The 24402-nt window shown below is 35.4% G+C and overlaps 1 protein-coding gene across 1 annotated transcript in view; it reads right to left on the bottom strand.

Annotated features, from left to right (window-relative positions):
• VPS13A (vacuolar protein sorting 13 homolog A) overlaps positions 1–24402 on the bottom strand; it is a 114804-nt gene that overhangs the window by 4676 nt on the left and 85726 nt on the right. Inside the window, exons 60-71 of the mRNA XM_031054352.2 lie at positions 22147–22260; positions 20224–20369; positions 20031–20112; positions 18955–19068; positions 18429–18504; positions 18164–18327; positions 17812–17857; positions 17430–17553; positions 16316–16430; positions 5738–5823; positions 5001–5124; positions 3390–3464 (exon numbers count right to left, since the gene is read on the bottom strand). Of these exons, the coding sequence (XP_030910212.1) occupies positions 3390–3464; positions 5001–5124; positions 5738–5823; positions 16316–16430; positions 17430–17553; positions 17812–17857; positions 18164–18327; positions 18429–18504; positions 18955–19068; positions 20031–20112; positions 20224–20369; positions 22147–22260 (1266 nt within the window). The remainder of the gene's footprint in view (positions 1–3389; positions 3465–5000; positions 5125–5737; positions 5824–16315; positions 16431–17429; positions 17554–17811; positions 17858–18163; positions 18328–18428; positions 18505–18954; positions 19069–20030; positions 20113–20223; positions 20370–22146; positions 22261–24402) is intronic.

Below are 24402 nucleotides of genomic sequence, written 5' to 3'. Positions count from 1 at the left end.
ACACCACTTGTTACTGGTCTCCAGCCGGACATTGAGCCTTTGACCACAACTCTTTGAGTGCGACCATCCAGCCAGTTCTTTATCCACCGAGTGGTCCATCTATCAAATTGATGTCACTCCAATTTAGAGACAAGGATGTCATGTGGGACAGTGTCTAACGCTTTGCACAAGTCCAGAGAGATAAGGCCAACTGCCCTACCCCTGTCCATCAGTTCTGTAGCCCCATCACAGAAGGCCACCAAATTGGTCAGGCAGGATTTCGCTTTAGTGAATCCATGCTGGCTGTCACCAAGCACCTTGTTGTTTTTCATGTGCTCTAGCATGCCTTCCAGAGGAATCTGCTCCAAGATTTTTGCCAGGAACAGAGGTGAGACTGACTGGTCTGTAATTCCCCGGGTCATCCATTTTCCCCTTCTTGAAAATGGGGGTTATATTTCCCTTTTTCCAGTCATCAGGAACTTCACCTGACTGCCATGATTTTTCAAATATGATGGCCAGTGGCTTTGCAACTTCATTCGTGAGCTCCCTCAGGACCCACGGATGGATTTCAGCAAGGCCCATGGACTTGTGCATGTTCAGGTTCTTAAGATGGTCTCGAACCAGATTCTCTCCTACACTGGGCCTAAGGTCTTCATTCTTGCAGTCCCTGCATCTGCCTTCCAAGACTTGGGTGGTGTGGTTGGAGCATTTGCCAGTGAAGCCTGAGGCAAAGAAGTCATTCGGAACCTCAGCCTTCTCCAAATCCAGGGTAGCCAGTTCTCCTGATAGCTTCTGGAGAGGGCCCACATTGTCCCTAGTCTGTCTTTTATTTGCTATGTACCTACAGAATCCCTTCCTGTTATCTTTCACATCCCTAGCCAAGTTTAATTCTAACTGGGCCTTAGCTTTCCTAACCTGGTCCCTAGCTTCCTGGACAACATCCCCGTATTCTTCCCAGGCCACCTGTCCTTGCTTCTACCTTTTATAAGCCTCTTTTTTCCTTCAGATTTTCCTCAGCAGCTCCTTATCCATCCAAGAAGATCTCCTGACCCTCCTGCTGCACTTCCTCCTAGCTGGGATGCAACTTGAGCTTGCAGTAGGTCATCCTTCAGTATCAGCCAAGAGTCTTGGGCCCCCTTGCCCTCTAGGGCTATATCCCATGGAACCTTACTAAGCAGGTTCCTGAAGAGGCCACAGTCTGCTCTCTGGAAGTCCAGGGCAGTGAGCTTGCTGTGTGCTCTTCTCACTGTCCTGAGGATCTTGAATTCGACCATTTTGTGATTGCAATGTTCACAATGCACTGTCATTGAAATTACCTTATAACCTCCTTACTATTAAAGGTGCCAGTTTCACCTTCACTACTCTTAGAACACTTCCATCAGTGTCATCCCTCTGTATACACAGCACAGATGTCACATTTGCACAGTAAGCCACAGTATAAACAAAACCCTCAAAAGTCTCAAAAGACTTCCTTCTGAAGGATAGCCCCTAAGGCCCTGATAACAATTTCTGAATGAAACTTTCTATTAATGAATTTCCTAGGGAAGGATTTCTGTTTTAAGATAAAACCGCATTCCTTACCAAGCCTGTCTGACAGTGACATTTCCCTTCATACTCACATTCCTGTTGATTTTGTGAGGTTCATGGCCCTGTGTAGGAAAGTCTGTAAGCCAATAGTTTTGTGATAAGTTTTTCAGCTTTCTTTTCCTTTTTTAAGGCTTACAGCTTACATAATATGATGCACTAATTGGAGTTTTGGAATTACTCCTGATTATCTGGAGCATGGATAGGATTTCCTTCCCACACAGACTACTTTAGACAAGGACGTACAAAATGAAACATAATCTTTTGTAAATAAGTAAATTCAGTTCAATGGCTTTGTAACAATAGCAATGGAAAGTAACTCAGTTAAATGTTTCACAAAAACTAGTCAGAATACAGCCGAATAACACAATAAGAATCCTTGTATAAGAGAAATCATTGTAGTTGGCATAGTTTTAGGTCCTTATGACCTTAGTACATAAATAACTGTAAGAAAAACAGGACAGAAAAACAGGACGTGTTGATAAAGAGTATCTGAATCCAGCAGATATCCAGGATGTGCTGGTGGCTATGCTAACTGATAAGGAGAAGGACAGGATGATTATGTCTGCAATTTTACCAAACCAGTTAAGATGATGTAAGCATTTATATACTGAGCATGCTTCAAAGACTGCCAGAAAGTGATGAAGACTGGGGGTCACTTCTTTTAACAAAGGCCACTACCATGTTGTTGTGTGCATGTGGAAATGGGTGCGGAATTACGTAAAGCAGTTCTCAGATGGTTAATGAGTATGTATGACGTTTAATGAATATGTACGTTAAGCAACAATTTAACCACAGTCTATTTGAGGTTTGGCTGAGACACGCTAGGAGAACCCATCCTCTATGTCTCCCAGCACTGCAATAAAGAATATCTGCTTGTCAATTAAAAAAAAAAAATTAAAAAGAGCTCAGTACACCTCCAAAGAGTACAGACAAATCAAATTCAGCATGGGGACCTCAGATACCTTGACAATAATAGTAATGCTTTTGAGGTAACAGTCGAATGTTATAACCCAGCTGTGGTTAGAAACTATGCTCATAAAGACAAAAGCAGATTAAAAGGTGCAAAACAACTTAAACTAATGAGAGGATCAATTTTCACAGATTGTTTCAAAGCATGATCTTTCAAGTACTATATCCCACTGGTGTGAATGTATACATGACTAATTTACTGTTTATGAAAATAATTAGCTATGCTAAGAAGAATAAAGCAGAACTTTTGCAAACCAAGTACCTCACAGTTCTGGTAGCAGACCTGAACTACTCTTCCTCTCTATTGTAGTTAAAACTAGTGATTATTAGAATGAAGAGGCCTTGTACCATATAAAATAAAATTTGTGTTTCTATTAGGGATTTTCTTCTTTCTTCAACAAAAAATATATAATGAGGAAGAGGAATGACAACTCATCTCCCCACCCACCTCCAAGAAAACTAAGAGTAACTTACAAATATTGTTTGTTCTGTTAAAACACACTATTTTAATTCACATTCTTGATTGCTCAGTTTTTGTTAGTACTATTAAATCAGCTGTTTGACAGTTATAATTTTTAAGATTTATAGTGAAGTAAAAAGTTTGATACTTGAGTATTTTTTAAATTCAGTACTGAAGAGATCATTGCCATTTCCATCTGTGTCATGGCTGTGTGGAAATGCTGAATTTTAAATAAACACAGTTGTTTCAGGTTAAGAATATTTGTTTCACTTTTTAAGCCAAATTTAGCACAGCATAATTGTAATTATAATTGCAAAATATTGTACAATAATTTTGTTGTAACACTAATTGTAAATATTGTTACAATAAATTGTAAAAAGTATCTTGACTTTACCTTAGCATCCTCTGGAGTTTTAAAATTAATAATTTTTCCAAATTCTTTGGCATGGAACACAGACTTAACTCGTTCCTAAAAATAAATAAATAAATAAATAAGGAAAAAAGGTAATTAAAAATTTAATTAATTTTTTCAGACTTTACAACTAAGAAGTTATTACTACTAAGGCAGCTATATAGCTATTTGTTTCAGACAGCCATTACACTGATCTGAATATGTTCACATTGCATGCACACACCCTGAGAAACTTCATTTTCTGCATGAAAGCACAGTAGAGTGTAACGCTCAAGCAGTAACAGACTTCCCTTATCATGGAGTCCCTTGAGACTCAACCATAAGACTGCGCAGGAATGGAAGGCAGGTAATGGAGTATGGGGGGTAACAAAATCCAGTACTCCCTAAGGTTGTAATTTGTCTTTCACCTTTAAGTCATTACTCGGGTAGACATTCCACCCATACTGACTTGCAAGTAGTAGAGTTAGCAACTTAAGCTTCAGAATCAGAACATAAGCAGTGATTTGCAAAATACGATTTTCAACCATAGATTTCAGTAAAGAACATACTACAGATATGTTAATGGACTCTGAAATGACTACTGTGTAGGGGTAAAGATGGATGTTATTCAGCATTATATGAAATGGCAGAAACTCTAAGAATTATTGCATCCTGTAAAAGTTCACTTGCAGTCAGAAATTCAATTTGGAGGATTCCAAACCAATATGGCTCTGCCTTTCATGCTCTCTGCAACAGAAACAAATAATCTGAGTGAAAAAGTGAATGACTTTATACACTGTCAAGACTGCCCTGACAACCAATATGTGTAATTACACACATGAAGCTTATAAAAAAAGAAAGAATACAAAACACAGTTAAATTCATTGACTGAAATTAAATTCAGTTACCATCTCAACAAGAATTTAAGAGGTAATTTCTTTTATTTTTTTAAGGAACTTCGCCTCTGTAAGTACACTCAGTTACCAGTGGTCATCTTTCTCCTTATGGCCTTCACCCGTTTACCAGGGAAAGTTTTGGGATTGTTTAAAGGAAAACTGCAACTGAGAGCAACACACTTCAATTTGCATTGAAAGAGATAAGCGTATTTATAAAGATATTAATACAATTATTATACTTTAGTAGAATTTTGTTATTAGCAAATTAAAAAAAAATACCTCTTTGAAGCACAGTACATGAAAATGTGTTGTTCAAATATATTTGAAATTTTGGGATCACCACAAGGTAGGAGGCTAACGTTGGTGTATTTCCACAGTGACAGAGTGCATAATAAGAATACCCTGCAGTCCTCTGAGAGTTCTGTTGTATCTCTATTTTACAAAATACGAACACACCATGAAGTAATGTGTACCAAAAAAAAAGTTCACAGTGTTCAAGGAATACTTTCATCTGCAAACACCATGTCACAATTCTGCTTAGAACAGTCAGAAGCTAGTTATATGAGGAGTTTGCTCATGACAAATTTCAACTCCCTTCTTTGAGCATTTTAACTAGAGGAGAGAACAAGAATTCGAAGGCAAAAGATCAAGAATTCCAAATTCAATTCTATAAACAAACAGTAAGACAAAAAGAAAACAAAACACTAAGTTCAAGTACCTTGGCTTCAATTCGTAATCTTCTGCCATCGACGATGAATGGTTCTTTGGTAAATTCATCGTAAGTGTATTGCCATTCACATGTCAGCTGTCCAAATGTCCCTTTTGTCACAAATAACACACCACTATGTATGAGAAAATGAAATTAGTAATTTTAAAATCAGTGTAAAAATACTTAAAAGTTATCAAGTAACCCTAGATCTGGTGAAGTCATTAGTTGTTCCAAAACAGTTCTCATCTAGTGACACAAAACAACCATACAGCATACTTCTAAAAAGAGTGAATTTTGAGTCTTATTTAAAATACTGTATCTCATAGAAAAACCATAACACTCCTTCTAGCTGTATTTCTATAAAAAGATGCACCAAGTTCCTATTTGAGAAGAATGCCTGCTATTCCACTGCTAGACATTATTTACTCTGTTCCTATATTATCCATTTTTCCTTTAATATGCTAATTTATAAGGGAATCCCACAGTTCTATTGACTTCTGCCTACCCAGATTTGTAACAAATTCTTCTCAGCTAAAGACCAATATTCCGCTTCTCTTCTCAAATAGAGAAATTACTGTGACACACAAAACAACACTCATGTGCTGAATAATCCCCCTGTTAACTGTTGATCCCACTGCTGGCAAACTACTAAGCATGCCTTCCCCATTATTTTATCTACATACATGACAGCAATCATCAAGGTATGAACATTTTGATGATAATTTATTAGAGTAAGAACTGTTTACCTTTTTGTAACCATTAACAGATCTGTGCTGTTGACCATAGCATGTGCAATATATCTCAGTTTTGCAAATCTTCCATTTTCAATTTTCTAAAAGAGATAAAAGTTTCATACCTTTGAATATGCTAGTATAAATTCATACGCTAATTTTGTGCTAAAAGTGTATTTATTCTCCAGAAGTCAAAGTCAGATACCACTAATAGATCTGTGACAGCTAAAGTTCAAAATTACATATGATTATTTGGTTGCTGTTAATGCAGCCACACAGATGAAAATCAATAACCAAAACTGTCAAAGAATAATGTAATTTCTCAAAACATTTCAGGTATCAGTTTTCTACATACTTTCAGTACACACCCAACTTCTGCTAATACAATTCTGAGATAATGAAAGAAATAAGGATTAATTTCCTAATTTACGTTAAGTCACCTCCAAAACACTGGAGTATCTACCTCAGGGAACAAATCTATACTTAACCGTATACAAGAACCCATTGTCATGTAAATAGTAGGACTTAATACTGCACTTGAGGCAATGCTTATTTTTTTCCATATTCTTGTTACCCCCTGACTTCCTCTTGCCCCACAACTGCTGTCAATATTGTAACAGAATATTCTTTCATGGGTATTATTTAATGGGAAATAATTTTAAAATATTAATGACAGCAGATGAATAATTTTTAGAAACAGAGGCTCTGTAACTTTAACATGACTTGGCAACCATTGGATTTCTGACTTTCTGAGCAACAAGTGATTAAATTAGTGATTGAACTAAGACTTCCATATCTTAGTTGGAAACTGACTCCTTGCTTGCTTCCCATCTGTTGCAAATTGAAAGCAAAAAAAAATTAGTATAAGCCAGTATGATTCAAGAAACCCTTAACTACACACATAATGCTTCAGATATGTATGCCAATATTTAAAAAAATATGTAGGTTAGTTCTCAATGCAGTCAAAATAGCAAAACCATTTAATGAGTATCCATCACCACTGTAAAATGATAAAGCATTTAATTAGACATACCCTACAACTTCAAATTTAGCTGCATGGATAACTTCACTTGCTCAAACATACTTTTTAAATCATTCCTTCCCCTAAAACTGCTGATTCTTTGGTGACTAACATCAAGTACATTTGATTAACAGGCTCCCAGAAGAGATTTCTGTAAGTTCTCAGAAGTTCAGAGTATTCTAGATAGTAACTCTGTTGGGCTACATAATTACAGCTATGGATCACATGCCTACTTACGTAACTCACTGCTTGAATTTCTGCAAAAGCAAGTGTCAGGGGCAGGATGAATACAGCATGAAGAATGGTATAAGTAATGAGGAATTAAGGACTTGGAAACTCCTTATTCAAGCTTTGTCTAGGGGCTGCCACTCTCCCATTTGTTCCAGAACACAACATGCTGGATAGTTAGAAGACAGACAAGGCTGTATGGACAGACAGCACAGATAGGATACCTGATCCTATGGGTCAGGTCTACTTCTATTTCCTGATGGATGTTAAGTGATAGTGGTCTTGCGAGAAAGACAGGGAAAGGGGATAGAAGGCTGACAGAAGTTATAGAAATAATGTGTGTGGAAAAAGCAAGGGTGGTTCAGTAGAGGTAACAAATACACATCATTGCATTTAATCTGCAAGACTCTGTGACAATGCTGGCAATTTCTCTTACTGACAAAACACATTATAAATATTCCACAGCATGACCAGTATCTCTCTTCTATTACAAGCAATTATAGGGAAGCATTAACAATTCAGCCTTATGAGGGTGGAGAGAAGCTGTAGTCTTTGTCCTGTATCAAGGAAGGTAACTTCCTGATCCTTCCCATCGCATTGAGGTAAGGCTCTCAGTCTGAAAGTTAATCCTCTTTAAGTGGGACTTAATAGAGCGAAGTTACCTCTTTCTCTCTTCATTAGCCTGCAAGTTAATTTTCAACAAGGCATTTCACCTGACTGTAACTGATGATGAACTGAGAATTATGAAAGTTATTAAGGAAGTACAATACTTAACTATCACACAGGTTGCAATCCTAAACAAAAGCTATTTAAATGTCCATCAAATTCCACAAAAAGTTTTTCATTCTACTAAGATCCACAAGCAAGTGACTTGTGTAGCACAAAAATACTGTCAGAATGTAGTATGTGCTGACCTAATTACTCTTCATTGTTAGCAATGAAGCTTGTGATGGTAAACTCGAAGTTACTTATATGCTATAAAACAGAAGACAGATAACTTTGTAGATATAAAGTACCTACAAACTTTGTTCTGTAGACTGTAGTCTAGAGTTGTGAAGACAAGACAAGCTAATTGGGAAATAAAGCACAGGAAAATTCTGCACAGTACATTTGCAAAGGTATCTGTGCCAATGCTGAGCAGTAAGTACTTCTAAATATTCTGCCTTTAGATTTTTCTGCCCTTCATTTACAATCTCTATCCTTTCTAGCATTAGACTTGCACTTACTCATTAGGAAATACATCATGGAGGGATATGCCAATTTACTGCTGATAATTCCTATAGCAGTACCATTACTGCACTCTGCTACCATAGTGCCTTATAAAACTCAAGCATAAAAGAGTATATAAATGTATAAATACACTTTTAAAACAATTCTACAGTATTTCACTACTGTTTGCAGAAAAACAGCAACTTGGACCACTGTTTGGTGATGCAAAACTGTTATAGTTAACATTGATCAGTCATTGTTCAATATTAGTTTCACTACTGTAAGAAAAAAACCTAATTTTTAAAACACAACTTCTGAATTTCAAACTAAAAGTGGTTTAATAACCTGATTACTTTAGTACATGTTGTGGTTCATTGACTGGACATAGAAAAGGAATGTATCCATTGAATAAAGACACTCTGGCAACTGTTAAATTTGAAGAAATCCAAGCATAAATTCTCTTCTGTGCAAATTATTCTTACCTGTAGTAAAAACGCTTAAATGTCAATGCAGTAACCTAACAGTAGATGTGATCTGTGCAGAGATGGATGTGCAAATGTGCTGAGTGTCTTAAAGTACCAACTTTGTATTTGGAAAGATTCCTATTCACACCACATGCTTCTGATTTACTGAGAAGCAAGCACAGAGGCATTTGACAATGAAATGGAACAGTCAGTAGTGGAGACAAAATTCAAAATCCATGAACCTTACATTTATAGTTCTAGAAAATACTAGCAGTATCTGTGATGCAAAATTCAGAATGTTTGATATACTTCTTGAATCATCCCAACTGAAACATGTAAAAAAAACAAACAAAAAAAATCTGTAAGAACTGTTACAACTTAAGAAAGGGTGATAAATCTGCTGTTTGTTTCTATTTCTGCTCAGATTCACTTTTTCAATTGGATTTTAGATTGCCAATGTACTTCCTTAACTGATTACTGTCAGAACATTTAAGTTTTAAAGGCAATTCACTGTTCTTGCTAGAAACTTGAATACAGAATGTATCTTTCAGTTCAAAATACAAAGTGACTTCCTCCAAAGCTGTAAAATTGCTACTTCCATCTGACTAACCTGGTATTACTGCACACCTGATCTTCACCCCAGAAACATTTAATAACTCTAAGCGGTACCCAGGTGACTTGATAGATCTAACTTGAATATGTGTGAAAAAAGGAGGAAAACTGTCACACAAAGCAAAACAAACAAACAAACAAACAAAAGTAAACCCTTCCTTTTTCTACATGCAGAATTCTCTCCTTGTCCCTTATTAATAACAATTAAAGTTAATCCTTTATTGGTTAATCCCTCATTCCAGTTATCTTAATGTGCAATGTCATTCTACTAACAGCAAAGCTTTTGTCAATGATACACTAGTGCTTGAATTCAAGATTCTGTTCAGCCATGCAGAGCAGCAACTCCAAAATCAACCTGGTTTTGCCAAAATGAACAGAAGTTTGTGGTCAAGGTTAGCATTCTAATCTAATGCCACAGGATGCAGGACAGCAAAAACTGGGACAGCAGCTGTCAGAATATGAAACTTCTACTTCACAACAGAAATATTTGCCTATGTTGACCGCAGAATTACCTTGGTCAATTTTTTATCTCAGTACCAAGAGAATTCATTCTGTGAATTGAATAGTGAAACCACACTGATTTACACTTCCACTATGATGACCACATCTAGATATTCTTTATGTTTCCTGTCAATACAACCAAAGTTATTGGATTTGTAGCTTTTGAAGTGATTACTGTATCAGCAGAGAAATGGCAAAATACTTCAATTTGCTTTTCTGTTTTCTCTGTCAGCTAACAAGCTGGTATATACTTTATCTAGGACATTTCTAGTTTTTACTTGCTTTTCCACCATAAAAAGCATCTGTTCTAGTCAAACAAGCCAAGATGAAAACTGAGTCATGGAACAAGCTTCCATGCTCTTCTGACACAACTGCTGTTAGCTGCTCTCAGCAAGCTTCCTCTAAATGTACATGAGTCTTCTATTTAGGGATTAACAATGACTATATAATAATATCCCAAATTTGCACATTTAAGTGGTAAGTCTCTTGCTAGTTCCTTTAACATAGACTCATTTCCTCTTCTGGAAAATGACAGCAGTGAATCAAGGGAGCAGCAAACTAGATGGCATGCATGAATGGATGCCTGACAAGAGTCTGGACGATGCCAGGCAAAAATGAATTTACTTTGAACTTTGGAAATTATTTCTCCCTATAATTCTATGAAGTGAAATGTCAGTTTTAGAATACTCCACAATAGAGATGTTTATGCTTTAATCTGAACCCAAGCCAAGGGAGGTGAGGGAAGAAGAGAAAGGAGTATTAAGTTTTTCCCACTTCTCAGATCTTCTTCCTGACAAACTGAAGTTTGAATACTAAGAAACAACAGTCTGTTCAATCCATTCCAACATTCTATCACCTGATCTGAAGCTTACCTCATGACCAAAAACGGACCATTGAACTGAAAGCTGAACACCTCCACCACAGTAGGCCACAGTATTGAAGCACAGTTTTTGAAGGTTTGTCTTCTCTACAAGCTTACATCCACTGCAGCATAGATGAGAAGCAACCTTACCCAACACTGTAAAAGAGCCTTCACAAACTCATGCACTATACAGGTAAATTAAAAATAATAAAAAAAAAGGTTTGAATTTATTTTGGTTTTGAGTAGGCACTGAGATGTGACACAGAGAACTCCATTAATATCATGATGTCAAATGTTAATGGCGTCATGAAGGGTCATAAGCATTAAACTACCTTATCTTTCAGCTTTATTCCCTGGCAGGGCAAAGACCAGTGATTTCTGGCAGTTCTATACCTTCTGCAAATAACTGATAACAACAAAGGTATAAACAATGCATTAAATGATCCCAGAAATAGCTATAGTATTCTGAGGTGGCTTAAGCTTATAGAATCTCCTGAGAAAACCAAAAGACCAAAGAACCCTAATTAAAAGGGACATACCAGATAACATCAGAGATAGAAAGCACAGAAAATTCTTCACCTCAGCGATGTGTAACATGTAACCTCATTACCATTACAGACATCACTAAAAGAGTAAAATTAAACACTTGGAAAGAGCTGAATAATCAACTTGTTCTGTAGCTGACAGCAGACATCTTGGCAACCTGAGCTGAAAGGATGGCACTTAGTCTTGAGGTTTTCAGCAACTGTACTGGATGCCAAACTTAACTGACCAGTGAAAAAGTGGGAGTAAAAAATTGTGCAGCCAAAAGTTAAACTATTAAAATATATTGTAGCAAAAAAGGGGGAGGAAGGACGGGGAGCAGAGAAAAGGTGGTTTCTATTTTTTTATATGTTACTGTAAATCCCTAAGTAAAACAATCTCTAAATTGTTTTAGGGTTGGGGCCTTTTGCATGTTTGTTTGTTGGTTTGTTCGTTTTGTTCTTTGTTTTTTTTTGATTGTTGGGGTTGGTTTTGGCGTTTTTTTTCCATTTTTGGTGCCTTAAAGAACACCCAGTTTTGGCTAGTTACCTATTAAACTTCTCACAAGTTTTGGTTCCATGATTTAGAGAAAAATTAAGTCCTAATATCTGAGGCAATACAATATTTTGTTACCCTAAATCCAAATTATTTGTTTAGGCAATGTATACTCAGAAGGATCTAGACTCAGACAGAATCAAATAAAATACTTGTACAAAATCACAAAATCTTCTTAGATACAAACTTCAAAAATAGAACTATATACCATGAAAGAGGTACCCTAATGTATTAATCGTATCTGCCAAATACACTGGCACTTTTTTACTTTTTACATATTTATTTTTTTAGATAGCATATTACAACCTTTCAATCTAATGAGTAAAGAAAGAACTCTTCTTAGTTTATATTCCAGTGGAACCTGAATTAATGATACCTGACCCAGAAGTACTACTATCATGCAGAATTTTACTTCCACATTCTTAAATGTTTTGTAAAATTGTTAGAAAACTTAAAAGTTAAGCCAAATTGACAGAAAAAAAATCTTTTCTTTCTAAAAAACAACCACATTTGTGTTTTTGCAGGGATTCTTTTTCAGTCACAAATTATTCAATTTCTTTCTAAAGCTGTTGCAGAAGGAATTAAAATGCTTTGTTATAAAATTGACATGCATTGTCTTGCAAGACAGGTCATTATAGAAGAAAAAAAATTTTTATAGGAAGAAAAAAGAAATTGCACTAAAAAGCCAAAGTGAAAAAGATAATGTCAGGTAACATTCAAATTGCCAAAATCCAGTAAAGTTAAGAAAATGCAGCAGTAACTTGTCTAACTTCCTCAACTTTTAAACAGGATTTGTCTTCTTTCAGTATGAAAGATCAAAACCAATTTCTACATTCTTAAATAAAAAAAAAATAAAAAAAAAGAAAGAAAGATCCTAACAAACCACGATAGTCTTTTGCCTACTTTGGAAATATGTCCTTTTGAGATGACATTACAAAATAAGTAGCAATACATGACCTGTAGCAATGTTAAGGACCAGTAGTTTCAGCTAAAACAAGCTCTCAAGTTGATATTGTCCCCTATTCTATTATATGGGAGATTATAGGCATATATATTTACTTGGCTCATTGCCAAAAAGATCAGACTGTACACCAGCTTTTGAACGCATAAGGTTAGAATAAGCAGTCTTATGGATTCTAATGGCTCTTCTCTCAGAATTTTGATAACTGGAAGAAAACAGACAATGAAGGACATGATATCACCTTTGGTGAATATGCAAACATTTCAGAAGCTCTTTTTGTTCTAGAGCAATTCTACTTCTTCAACTGCTGGCAGAAGAGTTAATTCTTACTAGAGCACTTATTGGTACATAAATATCTATTGCAAGAGATATGTAAAATGTAATGCAAAAATGTGAATTTAGAAACAAACCACACACACACAAAAAAAAAAAACCAAAACCCCACCAAAAACCAACCAAATAAAAAAGTCACAACAAAAAAGCAAAATCTGTACAAGCATTCCAGTGAATACAGAATAAAACATTTTTAAAAGAAAGAAATACCTTGAAAAGCCATACAGAAGAATTTATAATACAGAATTGTAGTGCTTCAATGTTGTTATTTTTACCCCGCATGTCAAGATAAAGAAAAAACTAAATATTTTTGCATGTTACACATGCTTTATTACACAGAGCTTTGTAAAAGGACTGCTGTTTTCTCCAGCTGTCTGTGATTTTACACAGGGTTTAGTTTTGGGGTGCATTTTTTGCTTTCTTTGTTGCTATGAAAATATTAAGAACCAAATAATATACGATCTCAAGCAAAAATAAATAAATAAATCATTGTTTTCCACATCTAACAATTCCAAAGGATATACAAAATAAGAATTTAATGATAAATGAAAAATTAAAATTTTATATTACATGCTCCTTTCAAAATACATTTTTTCTTTTAAAGACTTCTATAGGCCATTTAGTGTTTTCACATAATCTAGTTCCAGGAAATACGAGAAACAATGTGGAACAGAACAGATGAATCCATTTTAGATATACTTTAGACATGTTTATTGTTAAAAAGAAAAGCAGACAAAATACTTTTGAAATATGAAATAAAGGAAACAGTCAAACAGCATTTTAACACCAGTAATGACTGTACAACCCAGTAAAGTTTTACTAAGCATTTAAAAGCATTCCATCTAGCAAATTATAATCAAAACCTGTCAAACACATAAATGCAAAAACATTAAATACATTTGATAAAAACATATGTGGTCTAAGTCACGGTATTACTATTTCTTCCTATTATTCAATACTACTTTCACCTCATGTCCAGTTTTATGTGTAAGACTATTTTTATTATATTCTTTGCTCCTTTGCTTAGCACTTACACAGTTTATTTACCCGCATTTTTTGCACAGTTTTAAAAATAAGTATTTAGTATCAGACAACCCCATCTTCTCAGTGGGAATTATAGCAGCAACATTTAATACTTTAAGGTCAAAAGTGACAAAAGCAGTGTATATCTATTACAGTCCATATTATCCTAACTGTCATCATCATCATCATCACTACTACTGTGAGTCTTAGTCCATTCCCTGTAGGCCTGTCTTTTCTGAAAGCATGGTAAAGGAAGAAGAAAGCAGAAGTGTTAGTTTAGAAGTATTAGTTTGTCTGGTAAGTTTGTTAATTAAAGAAAAATAAATTCCCAGAAAACAAAGAAATTCTGAAGTGACATCCTAATTTAGGACACAGTATGAGCACACGGAATCTCCTATATCCTACTTCCTTTAATTAATATATAGAACCTCTAAACCACCAGAAGAAATTTTATTCCAATCTAACCCAGTAATAGTCGAAAACACTACAACACAGTGACTGCAGTGGGACCAGTCACTAGACCTGTATACATGGAAATAATACAAAAGGGGAGAATAATCTTTTTTCCCTGCAAGGAAACATTACACTATTACAACTGCCTCAGAGTGGGGACATGTAATACACTAAGACTCATGCAAAAGAATTATCAGTAAACGGAAACATTACAAAGTAAAACATTAGTGCACTTCAGGGTAAAGAAAGATTAAGGAATCAAACATACTGTATCAGAAATCAATGTCTGACCAAAAAAAAAAAAAATAAACAATTCTGTATTTTCTGATTTGATTGTCTACAGGGAGAATTGTAACACTGTTTAGAGCTTTCATAACATTTCTTGTAGTTCTGCTTCAGAATCATCATTAGTAGTGAAAAATAATATGAAACATACAATTTTTCAATGTTAGCTACTTTCAAAATAGTCGCTGTCATCAAAAATTTGATAGGCATGCTTTTGTAAGATGGATTTTGAAGGTGGTGGTACTGTACCCAACCAAACAGCAGAAATACTAAAATTACATATCACATTGCAGAATTTGTAAAAGGTTTCTCGGCACATTAAAGCTCACTCTGTTGGCTTGCAAGTGTTTGGTTTAGTGGCACACTTTAGGACAGAGAAGGGGATGTTTTGGAATTCATTTTCTTGAAAGAAAGAGGAAAAAAGCTAAGCCATTCATCATGTTACTACTGGCATAAGCTGCCAGTAGTAGCTTTTAATTATGCTTTAGTTAAGGTAATACTGCTTTATAATACTAGTTTTAAATTGGAGAGCATGGACTAAAGCTACCTCATTAGAAGAAAAGCAGAGGCATACATACTACTTTTTCTCAAAAGAACTTTCACACTCTGCTGAACTAGATCACCAGTGAATGGTATGGCGAAAATTCCTGAGATGCCCAAAAAAGGACAATTCTCTTCTACCAGAAAACAAAAGACACAACTTATAAAATGCAGAAGAAACAGTCAACCTCACTGGAACTTGACAGGAAACAAACAGCAATGGCAATTCTCAAAATAGTCTAAAATTCCTCTTATTTACTTCTCCAAAAAGGTTATTTCTACAGGACTTCAACTCTTCCTTGGCACACTGAATTCTTCAAAGTTTATTCAAAAAATTCTGTTTACAGTCATGCAAGCACTAATTACTACTTTATTTCTTATGTTTGAATATTTCTAAAATGCAGTTTTACTTCAAACAGAATAAAATAGAACCTTTTTAAGCAGCATAACAGTTAGATTATTTTTACTTTTATATCTGAATAAAATTTGTTAAATGGCAGCTAAATTATCCTGCTCAGCATCTTCATGCAAGTAGCATTCCACTAGAAAAATGTTTATGTTCTTTCAATGACTTTATACAATACAGATACACCTATTTTAAGAGTTTAAAAATCTGCTTTACATAAAATGGATATTAAAAAGTCATGGCTTAAGATGTGTATTATAAATCTACTGAAAAAAGTATCTTTAACATCACAGTTTATCAAAGATAAAAAGACAAATGTTTTTCTTCTTTCAAAAGGTTTTCTATCTTGCACAAACCTCTACAGATACACTTTAAGTTAGTGTATAAAATAAAGTGTATAAAATGCTATAAATTATGGTGTCTTCCTCAGAAGCTGTATCACAGAAACTAAACCACCAAAGTGGTCATAAGCGTAAAGAAATTAAATGAAACTTCTTCACTACTGAGTCACTAAGTAAGAGGTGGCAGGGAATTTAAGAAATGGGAAATACGGCAAAATATTTATTTCAACACATGATGAGCTTAAATGTATGTCAAATTATCTTTCATTTCCTTCACCTGTAACATTTGACTTCCAGTTCCATCTCTTAATCTGTAAGGTCTAATAACTCCATCTTCACCAAAGAAGCGAGGCGGGCGCAGGCTTATCACATCTTCTGATGAATCTGTAACTCTAACAACAAAGTCACAGATTTAAGGTATGTGTCATCATCTCTATTCAGCTATAATACTTAGCAAAGGCTCTAAATTATTTTTAAATACAAATTAAATTCAAGTACTAGCAAAACAGCTGTCCTGTCTATGCATGTACTTTTGCATAAAAGTAGACATTTGAGTAGAAATTCTAAAGATTTTACTCAGCAATCTATTTCAGAGAATGATTATTAGAAAATTCAGTGGCATGGGGTTGCACACAACTAGTGTCTAAGTATTGTACTTCAAAACTTCAACATTAAAGACTTCTGTGTCATACAGACTTTTGCTTTGATATTTTTCTTGCATCTTTCTGCTAAAGAACTTAAGAGTGGAAAACAAGAGACTGTCAACCTTACAACAGCAGATGTGGTCTGGCTCATTAAGGATCGTTAAACAGCTGTATCCAGACAAAGCTACTAAATGCCACCTCAAAACACTTTCCCCTACTACTTAAACATTACAGTGTGAAATAATCTACAGAAACAGGTTTATGAAAGTGAGACTATCACTGTATTCAATTTGCAGTCCTAACAGTTCTCAGTCTGAACAACCAGGACAGATTCTGGCATGACCAAATGGTACTGGAACTCGTCTCATATAGTAGTAATAATATAAAATGTAATTTTTGAACTGAGAAACCCTTTTTTCCCTATATTTGGGATACAAAATAAAAATCAGAAATTGAAGAAAGTGTGATTGTTGAGAATTTTAAACTAGTTTCTTTGGTAATGATAGAAATGCCTGAGATTTGATATTGTGCTTTTTAAATGCTATCAACTGTGTGTTTTTAAAGAGCAACCTTTTATTGTATCAATAAGAATATGCATAAGGTTTTTTCCTAACTCATCTTTATTAATGACAAAGTTGAAAGATCCAGGTACACTGACACAAAAGTGATAAAAAGACATAATGTACTGCTGCAATGACTATTATCTGTTTCATGCTGTATGTCATTCTTCACACTTATTTTACTTACTTCTTAATACCCTGAAATGTGCTGCTTGCCATGTCTATGATTCCTCCAGTAGGCCTAGCTACTGCTCCCACTAAACCTTTTCCAACACCTTTGAAAAAACCAGCTGCTCCTTCTTTCTGAGCTCCTAAAACAATTAAATGCAGAAAATAATTATAAAGCACTGAAGTCTTATTACAATCTTAGCAAACTTAATTACCATTTAAGTACTTAATATACAATCACATAGTCTCCTCCACACAAATTTCATGTAAACATTTTAACTAGAAATCAATACAAAAAAATAAACCTCGACAGAGTTTTATAATGTAAGATTTATGTCCCATCAAGTAATAAGAATTTACCATCATATGAACAGCTAATGTATCAGAAGACCTAAACTTACCTCTTATTGGTTTCGTAACTATTCCTGTTATGCCACTGACAAAACCCTGCCAAGAGAAATAAAGACATTATAAATACGCTTTCAGATTATAGTTTTCATTTTTCTTCACTGAGTAGCCTCAAAATACACTTGTTGAAGTATTCTAAAATTCAATACAAGTTAATGATCAGCAGCAGCTTCACAGTTCTTACCTTCTCTTCTGTCTTCACATATTTTTATTTAAAATTATTACTCAATTGTGGCCATATATTTGCAAAAACAACTAAAATAAAGGGCAACTGTGTCAGCCTCTGTATTTGTTACTCTTGCCTGAATAAAATTCATTAATCTTATAACTTTTTTTTCTCCTTACAGAAACTAATCCTTTTCCTCCACGAGTGATACCCTCCCTCAGACCAGTGGGCTGTTTATTCATGGCTTCTCTCCTTTTCTGCTGGTAATCCTCATCCATAGTTATCGCAGCTACTCCTTTTGCCATAGCACCAGTGATTCTTGATGCAGCACCAGCTAATCCACCTATTGGAAAATAAAACAAATTAAAATGCCAATGCAATTTACAAGAATTCACCTAGATTGTTTACTATTAAGTATACTACCATGATAATGCTGAAGCTTACCAACAGCTCCTCCTACAAGTGCTTTGAATCCTAGCGCCATTCCTTCTACAAATTCTTCAGGACCCTGGATGGCTCCCTAGGAACAAAAATGATGCATTTATGTTAAGCTTCAAATAATATTTGAAAGTGTGTAATGCTTATTATGTTTTCATTGTTATTATATCTAACAAAGACAGCACAAACATGAGACAAAGTGATAAAAATGTCAAAGTGACCACGAGAGCACCTGTGAGAGAAAGAAAGACTTTTTAGAACACTAATTCATTCCCTGATGTCCACTTATTTCAAGGCAAATTGAAAACAGCAGATTTATTTTAAAATAAATCTTTTGTGAATTATGTTAAATGGCCTACTCTCTTGTTTTTATCTCACTTGAGGACTCCAGTAACTTTTCCTGGTACTTTCAGTTTAAATTTTCAATTCTAATCTAAACTTAAAAACAGAAAAGACATTAATATATCCACATTTTCAATCAATTTCATATCCATTTCCTTGTCCTACATTTCATAAGGCAGGAGATTTTTACCTGGTAAGGTTCATAGAATAATGCTTCTACTCCTTCAGACAAGCCTCTTATGAATCCAAATGGATTACCCAAAACATCAAGGCCAAGAATAAGAACATACATCTGTTTAATAGCCTGTAATAAAAATGGTGATCAGCAAAAATATTTCAGAAATTACATTAAACCAAAGGCAAACAGTGTATACCCAGTGTATTTTTAAAAAGCAAAGCACTAGTTTAATATGAAACCCTAAATTCACTTGGAAAAAGTAACTGCATTGTAAAGTATCTTACAGTGAGTAAATCATATTAAGTCAGCTAAATAAATGTTACTTCTTACAAGCATATAACTGACATTAATGTTCTTGAGATTTTACAAAGCAAGCACACTACCTAGACTTTTCTCATGCTACCAGACAAAACTTGGTCTGATTGGATATGCTGAGAGAATTTTGATTGTCACTGCAAATTATCACATCTGTATCTATCTGAAGTGCAATTCAAGATTTCAAATATTCCCTCCAGGAAAAGAAAGGGCCAGAGAACAACAGAAAATTTGGTCACTAGTTAAACCCCTTTGTAGGTCTTTTTCTCCTTTAAAGATGGACAGAGCACTGAACTAGTACATCCAAAGAATCCCTTATAATTAATGATGGATGGACAGAAGAGGACTAATTCTTTTATACAAAAGCATCTCTTTGCTAGATTGTCTCCATTGGATGATAGGACCTGAAAAGTACACAAGGGCCAAAGAGGGATCAGAATTCATATACTACTAATGTCCAATAAAAAGCATCAGTGTTTTGATGCCAATTCTGCTCTATCAGAGTGGCACTGTGTTTGCTTCCACTTCCCTTTCCACCAAGCTGTTTTGTTAGCCATGCCACTCTTCCCCTAGTCATAATTCAGAAAAAGTACTTGCCCTCAAAGTAAATGTAACAGAATTCAACTCTTGAGTGATTGTTTTCTATGTGTTTGTGCATTTAACCATTGGACAAACATTTAAGGCTGAAAGTAATTTAATTTTCATAGAACCAAAGCATATAGCAGCACTTTCAAAACAAATATGCTGATATACTGAAATTTACTTAGGCTAACCTGTTTCGAATAATGCCTTACAACTGCTGATTGGAGCTGTTGTGTAGTACAGAAGTGATAGCTGAGTTCAAAGAATGCCAACCTAAAAAAAAAAACCAAACCCAAAAGGCCTTATTAAGCAGAGCAAAATCTAACATATGTAATATTGATTTAGTCTTTGGAAGTAATCTTTACAATAATATTTTTAACCTACTTGAAGACAACATCTTGCACATCTGTGAGGGTGGCCCCTATACTCTTCAGCAGGAGATTCAAGGACTGAAGTGGTATCAATTCTTTCTTTCTTTCTTCTTTGTTACTGTCTTCTCCACCCGTACTGAGTGAAAAGCTTAAGTGTAACTGAAGGATAAAAATGAGATTGGGAAATAGCATGGTTAGTTATTAGAAGTATTGTACTTATACCTTTATAATCTCTTAGGCAATTTAAACATTGAGAAAATATTCCTAATCTTAACTGAAAACAAAAAGACTTTGTAACAGAGAACATAAACCATGTAGGCCAATAAAAAACAAACAAAAAACCCATCAATATTTAAAGTCAAACTTTAACTTTAAAGTTTTTGTAGTAAAACAACTGAAGACATACCTATGAACACCTAAATGAAGATACAATGAAACAGCTGCTAAGTACACTTGGAATGCATTAGTCTAAGCCATTTACATAAAGTATTTTCCTATTCTAATAGCAGACCAATTCTAAAATCTCAACAGATACTGTAAAGAGGTGAAAGCCAAATCATTCTTTGATCCCTTTCCCATGGGATGAAGGGAAGATTCTTTTATTAAGAAGTGCTCTAAAGCCTACAATGTATCATCATGGTTTTAACAAGAATTAAAAAGATATATATAATAGTGAGAACAAATAAGCTAAAAAGCGCATGAGAGCTAGATTTGGGCAAAAAGACTGCGGTTTTCATATAAGTATGCACATACTATTCAACAGCTGTACCTGAGTGTTTACAGGAATGGGGAAATAGCCAAAAGTAGACTTTACTGGAGTAAAACCCCAAAACTGCTTTTCCAGTAAGTAACAATAAATCAGAAAAAATCATTGCACAGTTACTCTGGCTGTATATGGTTTATAGAATTTCCCTCATAATCCAAACCAAAACACACTGCCCAGACAAAACTATAGCATTTTGCAAATATAATTGTAAACTTGCAAATACCATTTTAAATAATAAAAAGCATTACTGTATATGAAGAAAGTTGTGGATAGGAATGAAGTAATCAACTACTCATGCAAATACTTAATAAATACTATTAACATAAACCCCATATAAGTAAATGGTAGCAATGGATGCACTACTCCAGAACATTTTTGTTTTATTTTTCATCATCAATCATAGAACAGTTTGGGCTGGAAGGGACCTTAAAAAGCTCATCCAGTTCACCTCTAATGTTTCTTCATTTCCACTGCCTACTATCCTGCACAAGACAAAAAAATCACAGAACCATAGAATAGTTAGGGTTGGAAAGGACCTTAAGATCATCCAGTTCCAACCCCCCTGCCATGGGCAGGGACACCTCACACTAAACCATGTCACCCAAAGCTCTGTCTAACCTTGCCTTGAACACCGCCAGGGATGGAGCATTCACAGCTTCCCTGGGCAACCCATTCCAGTGCCTCAACACCCTTACAATAAAGAACTTCTTCCTTATATCCAATCTAAACTTGCACTGTTGAAGTTTTAACCCATTAGCCCTTGTCCTATCACTACAGTCCCTAGTGAAGAGTCCCTCCCCAGCATTCCTATAGGCCCCCTTCAGATGCTGGAAGGCTGCTACAAGGCCTCCACACAGCCTTCTTTTCTCCAGGATGAACAGCCCCAGCTTTCTCAGCCTGTCTTCATACGGGAGGTGTTCCAGTCCCCTGATCATCCTTGTGGCCCTCCTCTAAGACTTGTTCCAACAGTTCTATGTCCTGTTTATGTTGAGGACACCAGAACTGTACTCAGTATTGCAAGTGCGGTCTCATGAGAGCAGAGTAGAAGGGCAGGCCCATCTCCTCCAACCTGCTGGTTACATTCCTTTTGATGCAGCCCAGGATATTATTTTCTTTAATTAAAACTTTAGTTAAGAGAGAAAACATGGGCTATACAGTGAAAAGTTATACCTTAATTGGAGAGATATGAAAGTATTCATACAAGCTGATTTGTGACGTATCCATTGATGATACACTCATCAGTTCTTCTTGAAGAGATTCAACATCCTTTCTGAAAAGTTCTAGCTGTGAATATATTTTCAAAAAACATTACTTTAAAATTTGGACTATGTAAAACTACCATGACAAACATGTATCTGTCACTGAGATGCTACTCATTGACCAGTACTACTTATACTCTTTTATCTTATTTTTTTACTTAAGGAGCTAGCGTTTTAGAGGACTTTTTTCATATGAACAGGAGGAAACATATGTATAAAGGGACAAGATACATGTATTTAATAGTAAAAAACCAAGTTAAAAATTATTTTTATGAAAGTTCAAATTCCAAATATTTTCTAGTAAAGTCTGTTTTTTACCTGGGTCAAGCAAAGGACATATATATATACCCTTCTAAACACATAAAACAATGCATAGGGTTTTAAATACAAAAAAAATAGGCTAAAGACTACTTCCTGTTATAAAGAAACTAGACTACTACAGACTTAGAAGACCACCTAGCCTCTTTTCTTTCCTTCAAAAGACAGAGCTCCTTTACAACAGCATTTGAAGAACTGATCATGTACAAAAAAAAACAACCAAACCAAATTTGTTTGCTTTTGAATGGGAAAATCCTGACACAGGAAGAAAAACTCAATTATCTTGGACGGTGTTACCCCAGGGGTTTAAAAACAGTCAACAGTTTTTGGAAATCAGCTAGCACGAGAATTAGAATCATGGGAGCCACTTACTCAGAAGGGGACTCTGTTACAATATGTGGATGACCCATTAATTGCTACAGAAACAAAGGAAGAATGTATCCAGTGGACGGTGGAATTATTAAATTTTTTGGGACTGAATGGTTATTGGGTATCGAAACAAAAGGCCCAACTAATCCAAACCCGAGTTTCCTACCTAGGATATGAAATAACAGGAGGACAGAAAGAACTCGGAACTGCTAGAAAAGAAGCCATCTGTCAGACTCCACAACCATCGATCATCGAGGAGCTCCGGACATTCCTGGGAGTGGCTGGATGGTGCAGACTTTGGATTCATGATTATGGTGTTCTGGTAAGACCACTATACGAACTGTTGAAGGGAAACCCTCCCTCTTTGGACTGGACTGATAGAGCAGAGGAGGCTTTTAGAAATTTAAAGATGGAGTTAATGAGAGCTCCAGCTCTGGGACCTCCGGATGTGACCAAACCATTTTGGTTATATTCCTATGAAAAACAAGAAATAGCTTTAGGGGTCCCTGCTCAGAAATTATGATCCTACAGAAGGGCAGTGGCATATTTTTCAAAACAGCTGGATGAACTGAGCAAAGGATGGTCCAGATGCCTAAGGGCTGTGGCAGCAGTTGTCATTAATATTGAAGAGGCTCGCAAATTCACCTTGGGACAAAAAATTACTGTGCTAGTGTCCCATGTGGTATCAGCAGTCCTGGAGCAGAAAGGAGCCCACTGGTTATCTCCCTCACGTTTTTTAAAATACCAGGCCACCCTTGTGGAACAAGATGATATAGAAATTGTGGTCACTAACGTTGTGAATCCAGCATCCTTTTTGCAGGAACAATCAACAGAACCACTAACACACGACTGCCTAGCCACCATAGAAACTGTATATTCAAGCCGACCAGACTTAAAAGAAAAACCTCTGGAAGATGCTGACTCATGGTTTACTGATGGTAGTAGCTTCGTGAAAAATGGTAAACGGAAAGCAGGGTATGCCATTACTACTACTTCACAGGTAACAGAAGCTAAACCATTACCCTCGAATACTTCTGCCCAGAAGGCAGAAATAATAGCTTTAACGAGAGCCCTGGAACTGGCTAAAGATAAAAGGATAAATATTTGGACTGATTCTAAATATGCATTTGGTGTGGTTCATGCACATGGTGCTATCTGGAAAGAACAAGGACTTTTGAACACACAAGGTAAACAGGTTAAACATGCTACAGAAATTCCACAATTACTGGAAGCTGTTCAGCTACCTAAAGAAGTAGCTATTATGTACTGTAAAGGACATCAACAAGGTGACTCTGATCAGGAAATTGGGAATAATTTGGCCGATTTTGAAGCCAAACGAGTAGCTGAACAATCACAAATCATGTCCTTAATCCCTGATGGCAAACTAACAATTGAGAAATTTAAACCTAGGTATTCAAAAGAGGATAGAAAATTGATTGAGGATCTAAAAGGACAAGAAAATAAAGAAGGTTGGGTTCAC

The sequence above is a fragment of the Melopsittacus undulatus genome, chromosome Z (assembly GCF_012275295.1).
Source record: "Melopsittacus undulatus isolate bMelUnd1 chromosome Z, bMelUnd1.mat.Z, whole genome shotgun sequence".
In the NCBI taxonomy this organism is placed as follows: Eukaryota; Metazoa; Chordata; class Aves; order Psittaciformes; family Psittaculidae; genus Melopsittacus; species Melopsittacus undulatus.
This window is presented reverse-complemented; position numbering and strand designations above follow the sequence as displayed.